This window comes from Sabethes cyaneus, chromosome 1 (assembly GCF_943734655.1).
Source record: "Sabethes cyaneus chromosome 1, idSabCyanKW18_F2, whole genome shotgun sequence".
Lineage (NCBI taxonomy): Eukaryota > Metazoa > Arthropoda > Insecta > Diptera > Culicidae > Sabethes > Sabethes cyaneus.
The window spans coordinates 117,740,575-117,750,449 of record NC_071353.1 but is presented as its reverse complement, the minus strand read 5'-3'; the positions used below and the strand labels follow the sequence as shown (position 1 = coordinate 117,750,449).

At 42.1% G+C, this 9,875-nt stretch overlaps 1 protein-coding gene across 1 annotated transcript; it reads left to right on the top strand.

Moving 5' to 3' along the window:
- Positions 1 to 129: 129 nt before the first annotated feature.
- Positions 130 to 2,515, top strand: LOC128746156 (putative carbonic anhydrase 3). The gene is made up of 3 exons (XM_053843201.1): positions 130 to 177; positions 1,540 to 1,786; positions 1,848 to 2,515. The coding sequence occupies exons 1-3, from the start codon at positions 130 to 132 to the stop codon at positions 2,513 to 2,515; spliced, it is 963 nt and encodes a 320-aa protein (XP_053699176.1).
- Positions 2,516 to 9,875: the final 7,360 nt, after the last annotated feature.

Below are 9,875 nucleotides of genomic sequence, written 5' to 3'. Positions count from 1 at the left end.
TTCGTGCCCCGTGAAAAGTAGGGTAAGCGCCCTTCATTAGATCAAAACTGTAAGGACAGATGAGTTCCTTGAGCAAGGACTACACCATTGGAATCCTTATAAAGATATCTTTCTTTTGACAACACCATAATGAATATGTCGAACTTAGTTTTACTGACACCAAACCTGAATCACACGGTGAGTCTGTGTAAGTAATAATTTTTGAGTTGTATATTTTTATAGAAATACAAAAAAAACTGATCTAATTAGGGATAAACTAAATATGTAAGAAGCGTGAAAAGCGACAAACGAGCTTAGAAAAAAACTCTTGATATAATCATGGCTTTCTAAGCGGCTTTTTAAAAGCGTTGGCTCCACCAATGATCAGTATGCCCTCAGTCGTTAGCAGCAAAGTCCATGTACATTACAATACAAGTCCTTATTTCGGAAGCGGAGCCAGTGCCTAAACCTTGCTTATTTTTATAATAATGCGTGAACTAAAATTAGCTCGTCAACAAGCAAAAAGAAAAGCTTATCAAAATTTAAACCAAAATCAATCGAAAACAAGTTAATACGCAACATTGAGTTGTTATGAATGGCGCCAACTCTGATGGGTAGGGCCAAACATATCAATTCAAGTGAAATACTGCAGTTTGTGCTGGTTGATTCTTATCTCGCTCTCTTTAAATGCCACTTCTCTTCCTACCACACCACTGGCAATATATAACGCCAATCAGAATTATGGTTTAAAGAAATAGACAAAGGAACAATCCTTTTGTGCGAGCCTTCCCATTGGCAGTTGTTCTATTTTTTAATTAATTCAAGACGCTATTTGTGCTATTCAGAAAATTCGAATAATTAAACATATTTCGTCCCAAACAAACCCATCCATCATGGTAACATGCCCAGCAGTCCCCGCCATTGTCAACTCATCTCTGGAATGGCTCGAGAGGAAACAAAGGCAAACCTCGTGCGAGATAAAGGTACATAGTAAGGTTCCTCTAAATTATCTACTCAATGCGACAATTGACATAGCGGAGTCAACAATAAATTGCCATGTGTATGCGACTTAGCGGTAACGCTGGAGTATAAAATATAATGACAGAGGATCGGTATCCAATCAGTCCTGGATGGTAATTCAACAAACACGAATATGAGTGGGACACCGTGTTCGACACTTGTTGGAGGTAATTAAATCGGTAGCTAATCGCAATCCCGGTACTCATCACCTGTCGCATATACTGGGTCACGTGCTCCGTATTCTTCTTCGAAACCATCGGTCACTCGCGGAGTCTCAAGTCGCGCTGACGACTGCGCTTATCAATGACATGTGTAATCCGCCTACAAGCAGTTTGATTATGATGGATTACAGAAACACTACCGAAGTGGCACCAAATGCGTCAATAAAAATCAAAGACCCAATACAGGTTTAGCTTCAATTCCCATCGGCACCCGAAGTACGCCGGACATCGAACGAATTATTTATCGCAAATTTTTCCACATTAGACCATTCAACCTAAATGATTGATTATGGTTAATTGTACTATCCCAGTTATGCAGGTCGTACTACTGCTCGGATTGTTGTTCGGAGCCTGTCGAACAGAACCCTGGCACTATCCTACACCAGGTCCAGACGGCAGCATAGGCGAACCAGAAAATTGGGGTGGCAGCTGCGATCTTGGTCGGCGTCAGTCGCCCATCGACATCACCTACAAAGCATCAATAAAAGGAGCCTATCCGGAGTTTTTCTTCGATAACTACGACAAACTGCTAGAAGATGCTTCACTAGTCAATACTGGACACACGAGTAAGTAATACAATGGCAATTCCTGTTGTCCTGCAAACAATAAGTTTGATTTTCACTCTAGTTCAGATTAACCCACCGGACTCTTCCATTGCCATCTACGGTGGGGGTCTTCGCAGCAAATACATCCTCGAGCAAATGCACTTCCACTGGAACTCGGAACATACCATCAATAGCACCCGATACGCATTGGAACTCCACCTGGTGCATCGTCATTCTCGGTACGAATCGATTACCGAAGCATCTACTGTCAAGGCCGGCATTGCCGTGTTGGCCGTTCTCTTTCACGTGAACGATTACACAAATCCAGCAATCGAAGTCATTCAAAATTCGACCGAATCGGTAAAAGCGAAAATTGATGAAACCACTTCACTGCAAGAGGCGTTCAGTCTGGACGGTTTAATGCCCAAAAACCGCAAGGTTTACTTCCGCTACGAAGGTTCGCTTACCACTCCCGTTTGTTCGGAGTCGGTCGTGTGGACGGTGTTTCCTGAGTCGCTGCCAATTTCGCTAGCGCAGGCGGAGAACTTCAAAACCGTTCACGATTCGGATGATAAGGAGCTGATTCTAAACTATCGACCTATTCAACCGCTGAACGCCCGGGCTTTGGTGCTAGTTTCCGAAACGGAAACCATCATAGAGAGTGGTTCGATGCCCACGGGAGCCTCTAGCATTTTGAGGATGACGTTTGCAGTGGCCCTCTTAGTTCAGATTTATCGCCTCAGATTATAGATTTTAGGAGCTTCTTCCAATACCAGACTGATATTTATAGCCGAGATCGGTTTTACAGAGAAAACTGATGACACGCGCCCCGTGATTCTAGATAGAAAGTTATAAATTAGTACAATAAAAAATCAATAAAGTAGAAGTACCGCTCGATAAGACTGTCGCGCCTTGCAGGACTGTCCATGTGATTGCCGGTGGTCAGTGCAGTCGGGTCACTTCAATAAAATCGACGATAATGTTCCTATCAGCCGGATTCGAAGTGAAGGCGTTTCACGTCGGTTAACTTTACGACACCGAAATCCGATCGATCCGATTACGATTTGCAATTGGAAGGGGATTGCATTCTGCTGATGGGTTGCCGAAACTGATTGATCATCTGTGAAATTGACGACGTATTTCCGTTTCTAAATTTATACGTTTTAATTTCAAGCATGACTGTACCTTCTACCCCAAAAATTCAGGCTTGGAAGTTTTTATTAACTTTAATCGCAAAAAGTCAAGGTTATAGAAATCACGTGGGATTGTATTCCAATATTACGCCAGTTTCTTCAGTTGGTGCATTTTTCGGCGGCATTTTTTTGTCGTCCGATAAAAGCTAAATTGCAGCCGATTGCAATCACACACTCTCTAAAGATTAGCGATGACATTGTAATTTTCGTGCAACTTAACGGGTGACAACTAAAATTTTGGCATTTTTTCTCAAGCTGTCAAAAAATGACAAAGATACATGAAGAAGATCTGATTTATCGAAATTAAAGCTACATCGTCCATTGTTGAAAAAAAATCAGTGAACATTTGAAAACGGTCCATAATCGACTGTTCGTTTGATGTCGGAACAGGAGCGTTGTACGGCCGTCATGTCAACATTGCGAATGCAACTATTGATTGTACCAATCAACGGTTTGCAAGTCGTGGCTCTTCAATTATTTTTATACACCGATGAACTCAAAATCCCGAAGAGATCTTCGATTGGGCGCATTGAGACAGATTTGTCGGGTCGTAGTTTTTGGTTATAAATGGGATCGAATCAAATTCAGGAACGATTGTGTTTTTTGGCGTAATGCGATAATGTTCTGTCCGGTCGAAACATGTATTGTCCATCTGCATGATGTTTTTGTAGATCAAAATTATCTTCAAACATTCGTCTGGTACACATCTTAATTGATAGCCAAACCAGATGGCTTGTTGTTGAACGAACGGAAAAGAGAATGATCCCAAGGAACAAAACGTCAGCACTTAAAAGACCAGATGTGCAATAAGAGTGTTGTGTAGTGGCATCCGGTGCTGAATAAACTAATTTGCTGAAATATATGTTGTGTAAACGTCATATTCCATATTTTTTCTAGCTTCTACCCAACATCTACACTGTCTCTACAGTTGTTAAGTAAGTGTGGAACAAGAGTTGACTGAATGTTGTACAAATGTATCAGCAGCACTGCTAAGAGCAAGAGTGGAATATTGGTTGCTTAAAAGCATTCAAGAGAATGCATACCGAATAAGCGCCGTGCAAACGTATCCGTAGCATCGCTAAGAGAGGTGGAATAAGAGACGCCTGAGGGCAACCAATAACATAAACAACACTATGAAATTATTATTAGATCCACTTTATTACACATGTCAGGAAACAAATAAATAACTCAGCTCTTTTCAATTCCAAAACAAAGCACTTTCTCGCCCTCAAAAACTATAATCGTACGATAATAATTGAGCAGGCACCTTATCACTACCGACAACAAACTGCACATCAAAAAACTATAACTTTGAAGAAACTCCGAAATCCTGCCGCGTACAGTTCGTTTAGCAGGAGAACTAGAACCGATACGTGTCTCCATTTCGTACGTTGTCGATTGCTACGTCCAAAATATACTTCACAATGCCAATCAAAAGCTCCGTGGGGGGAAGAAACACTTGGTCTTGGGACCAGAGATTCCATTGCAGGATCATTGTATACTAAACCTGCGAACACAAATCGGTCACTACAAATCACTGGGTAATAGATTTACACAGCAACATCGTCAAACACCTACAAAAAGTCTGCCGATTTTCGACAATTTGCACTCTGTTTACTTACCGCTCTGAAAGTTTGTTTTGGTTGTAACTTTCAGAGCGGTAAGTAACTGTGGAATAGGTATGGAATAAGAGTGCAGGTATAAGAGCAGGTGTGGAATACCGGTTGCTAAAAGGCAACCATGGAAATGCGTGTCTAATAGACGTTGTGCAAACGCATCAACAGCATTGCTAATAGCAATTGTGGAATAATAATGAAATAAGTGTGGATTAATAGTTGTGTGAACGTATCAGGAGCATTGCTAAGAGCAAGTGTGGAATAAAAGTGGAATAAGTGTAGAATGAGCGTTGAGCAAACGAATCAACAGCAAGTTTCGAGAGCAAGTGTGGTGAAAGAGTGGAATAAGAGTGGAATGAATGTTGTGTGTAATAAGAGTTGAATAATTGCCGTACAAACGTATTAGCAGCAGCACCTCTAAGAGCAGGTGTGGAATTAAATGTGCTTGATGGCAACCAATAACACCAATAACTTGAATGACACTTTATACTTTACACTTTATAATTTATAATTCAAATTTATATTACGCCCACTTTATTTTATTTGTTTTTTTTTTTGATAGATTAAGAATAGCAAAGGTCGGGTGGCATAGTGACGATGCCACCACTGCTGGCTGGTAGCACCGCAGTCGCATTGCCACCTCCCGCTGCTGGTGCGTGAAAACCCCACTGCTTCTCGTGCCATCCGCTGCTGTTTTTTGGATGAAAAAACTTAGATTCAACCCGATTACAAATAGATCTGCACAGGCAGCGAGCGGGTTAAAGCAGCGATTAGGTTCGGATAATCTGCGTAAGGTAATGACGGGGTGACAAAACTACTGCTCCTCTGCGGCACTAGCACAAACTACTTCTGCTGCTAACTCATCACAAATGAACAGTCGCAAACATTTTTTCGCAGCTAGCCGAAAGCTTAGTACAAATAGTTTATAATTGTTTAATATGCGCTGAATGAATGTTTCTAGCGTAATTTTGTACAGCAGATGCCTAACATGATTTAAGAAGCTACTCTTCAGCGCCTAAATATCTTTTAGTCGAGGTTTGTTCCACGCTTGACAAACTTAAACTTGTAAATCTACATCGGCTAAAAACTCGGTGCCCATCATATGTCAGATTATCTCAAATGTGTTCGTTGACGGCTTCCGACTGACAGGATGTAAGTTCGAATCCGGATGAGTGAAATAAGTATAATGGCGGGCTAGATAAATTTCGAGTCAACCAATGATTTCCTACTAAGTCTCTCATTATAAATCACAATAATATGAATACAAAAATGGACATAAAAATAACGAAACCCACAAAATAAAATAAATACTTCCTACATATTTTTTTCTTTTTGCTTGTCTAAATGTTGAACTGCTGTGGAATAAACGTAGCTTCAGTGTCATCAGCAGTAGTTTAATAAACATATCTATACGTACTGAATAAACGTTTTACTGTACGTTGCCTAACAGTCATACAAACGTATCTTCCACGCCCGTATTCAGCACTGTGCTGTTTAAATTCTCCAAAACCAACTGTATAAGCATTGAACAGAGGTGTTTAAACATACTTGAAAAGAAGCTATACAGCATGTGCTGAATAAAAGCTGTCGGTTAAACGTTTAATAAGCAAAAATTGTTCCTTGGGGATGTCCTTCAGCGTCCATAATTTTGGCTGGTCTTCCACTACCTTGCTTGCGAATAGTTGTTGGGCATCTTAAGATATGGTAAACAGTCTTAGCCGCAACATATTCGCTTTTTAAGTGTTATACCGTATCCAGCTTTCCACGAGCGATAATGGCAGATATTGAGCACAAGTGCGCACAATCTTTTGACATTCATTGGAGGAACGTCGAGTTCGCCCTGACGGAGTAACTATGGATACATTCATAATTGTTTGTTGTTCGAATGTAAAAATGTAAACATTGTTCAATTTTGCAGATCAGCAAAAGAGGAACATAATTGAACGGACAAGAAGTTTTATAGTTTGTGGCTTCGAAGTTTTCGCAAACTTCAGGGAGAATGTCCAAATACGCAACGGAAAGTTTCTTATCAAGTCGAGACGCTGTTCGAGAGCAAACTTAACAACGGCTCGACCAACATGAAGTTAATTTTTGCGTTAATGTGTAATGTTTTGAATGTTTAATTTGCACGATTGTGAAAAGGTATTCTGAGCCAGTGCCTTCAGCAAATTATGGCCGCAAACCACTGTAAAAGTTTGAATCCGTTTAGTTATGTTCCACTTCAGCTGATCTGCAAAATTAAACAATGTTTACATTGTTACACTCGAACAACAAACAATCATGGATGTTTCCATAGTAACTCCGTCAGGGCGAACTCGACGCTCCTCCAATGAATGTCAAAAGATTGTGCCCACTTGTGCTCAATTTCCGCCATTATCGCTCGTGGAAGGCTGGATACATTTTGCCGAGATTTCTGTGACAGTTCGTAGAAGTGTACAACGCGCTCCCGAAATGCATCTTGGTTTGACGCCATTTTAAGCAAAACTGAGCAATCATAGACAAAACAAAAAATATAGACAAAAAGAAGACAGAAAGTGGTAACACAGACATTATTTGTCTCTGAGCTCGTTTGTTGTTGGGTATAAGGGCCTCGAAAAACTTCCAAAATTTTAGTTGTCACCCGTTACTTTATGGGTTTAATTGACAATTCGCACAGTTTCTTATTTCAGCTGCTCACAGACAGCTTCAAGAGGTTTTCAAACAAAGTAAACTCAATCTGCGATACGATGCGATGTTTATTGCCGCAATTTAATGCACACCTCGTTATTTTCGGTCTGCTTTTGCTTATACAGAAGTAGATCGAAGTAGATTGTTCAATTTGGTATGGCGAAGTAAAATAAATACCACACCATAGCCAGATGTTGTGGGCCTTCGTTCTTGAAACCATTACCTTATGATACGATACAAAAATATTAATAATATTTTTTGATATTACATTTTAGTTTTGAATAAACTCAAATGCCCTCTCGATACATTGAAGCATTGTCAGCTTCGTACGGCGGTGTATACTTCTTGATCGTAGCATGCGAAGGACAAAATAATTCAAACTTTCCGCTTGAATGCGCCGCTGGATCTCCTTACTAATATTGTCCCTGGTCATCAGCAATCCCAAATACACGAGTTCACCGTCCGTGGGAAGCGCGCTTTTGTTTCCTTTGAGCCTCTTTCATTCAAGCATTTGATCTTCGACGCATTTATTTTAGCCCAATCCCCCTAGCCTCCGCTTTCAATATGGTGCAGATTGCCTTCACCGTCGCAAAGTGTCTAGATATGATATCACAATCATCTGCAAAGCCTAGGAGTGCAGTATCTTTGTATCAGTATCTAAACACCTTGTCTGTCGTTTCAATGCCCTCTCGTCGGATCATCCCCTCAATGTTTAACTCAATGTTTAACAATGCAGGATAAGCAGTTACCTTATTTCAACCCTCGCCGTATCTCGAAAGAACTCGAAAGTGTCCCCGAAATGCGCACGAAATACATTACACGATCTAACATAGCTCTGACCAGTCGCGTAAAATGCCCGGAAAACCGCATTTGTCCATTAACTGCCACAGTCTGTGTCTCGATCGACTGTATCGTACGCTGCTTTAAAATCAGTAAAGATGTGATTTATTGATACGTTGTATTCCCGACAAGACCTGTCGGATGGTACAAATTTCGTCCGTAGTTGCGCTAGCTCCCATGGAGCTCGTCTAATAATTCCCTACGAAACCTTGTGCTATCAGTGACAGCCGGCGTAACAGGAGACAGAACCTGAGAGAGCGCCTTGTAGGTGGTGTCTACCAGCGTTATACCGCAATAGTTGCAGTAGTCCCGCCGATCACCCTTTTTGTAGATGGTACAAACCATTCCTTCCATCCATTCCTCCGGTAGCTTGGATCTGGTAGCTCCCAGATCTTGGATATAACCCATTGTGTAGCCGTTTCACTATGTTTATAAAGTTCTGCCGAGATCCTTACCCGTGGCTTGGTGGTCTCCAGCAACCAGATTTCTCGTTTGACTTCTGGGAGATCATGTACTGGGACATTACTATCTCCCATGGATACTCATAGGTTAACTTCCGTTACTCTGGAGCTCTTCTCGGGACTGCCCACACCATCATGGTGAAGGACCTGGGATGCAAGCCGTACAAGAAACGCAAGGTTCACGGGGTAACGGAGGCTATAACGAAGCAGAGGCTGGACAGAGCAAAACTGATACTTTCGCGACACGCTGGTTCGTGTTTTCTGATTAGAAACTTTTCATCTTGCAACAGCCGCACAATGTCCAAAATGACCGGCTGTGGGCGCCGACGTTGTCCAGCATCCCCCCGTCCCACATAAACATCCCGCGGTTCCAGAGCGCCGCGTCGATGATGGTTTGGGGGGCCGTATCCAAGCGTGGGAAGCTTCCACTAGTGTTTATCGAGAAAAACGTGAAAATCAACGCCGTTGTACTATAAGACCAAGGTTCTGGAGAAGGTTGTGGCCCGGCACTTCGTGACCTCTACCGAAAAGATCATTACGTCTTTCAACAGGACGGCGCACCGGCCCTCACGGCGAATATCGTCCAAGCGTGGTGTCGGGAGAATTTGACTGATTTTCTCGATAAGACTGTGGCCTCCCAGCTCCCCGGATCTTAATCCCCTGGATTTTTAAGTATGGTCGTACATCCTGACCAAGCAGAGCGAACATAAAGTGAGCACTATGGATCAATTTAAGAAGCTCATTTCCAAGATCTGGGACGGAATGCCCGTGGACCAGGTGCGTGCCGCGTGTGATTTTTTGAGAAACGTCTCAAGCTCGTCATAAAGCACAAAGGGGGGGTGATTCCCCCAATTCTGTTTAGTTGAGGCGCTGCAGTCAAATGAGCATCTACTGAGCAAACAACCGTGAATGAAGCCTGCCGAGTACTTTAGGTTCTCCACCAAGCAGGTAAGCAATGACGTCAAATATATGTTCCCATAGAAAATCATTCTGTGACTGACGATCAACGAGAAGAGAATGTCCAAGCCGCTGTTGTTTCGCTCGGGGTTTAAGGTAAACGAGGAGATACGAAGATACAGTACGAAGTACCTATTGGAAGTTGCTGGCTTCAGCAAGAAGTATCGCCCAAAGGATGTGGCCGGGCCTGGCTTTGGTCCATCATGCCAAGAGACCACTAGAAGAGATGAACCGGCTGAATAAATTGCATGGGGGTAATCCGGGTATAACCGATACTGTGGGTAAAACCGACATCCCTCGATTTTGACGTAGGACTACGTCTTTGTTTACTATACTGGTTAGGGTAGCACTTTGTGAAATGAAAATAAAAGTGTAA

Excerpts from the sequence above, each read along its gene's own strand:
- LOC128746156 (XM_053843201.1), top strand. The coding sequence starts at position 130 with ATGAATATGTCGAACTTAGTTTTACTGACACCAAACCTGAATCACACG. Across the intron at positions 178-1,539 it reads CACCAAACCTGAATCACACG|GTCGTACTACTGCTCGGATT; the intron begins GTGAGTCTGTGT and ends CCAGTTATGCAG. Across the intron at positions 1,787-1,847 it reads AGTCAATACTGGACACACGA|TTCAGATTAACCCACCGGAC; the intron begins GTAAGTAATACA and ends TTTTCACTCTAG.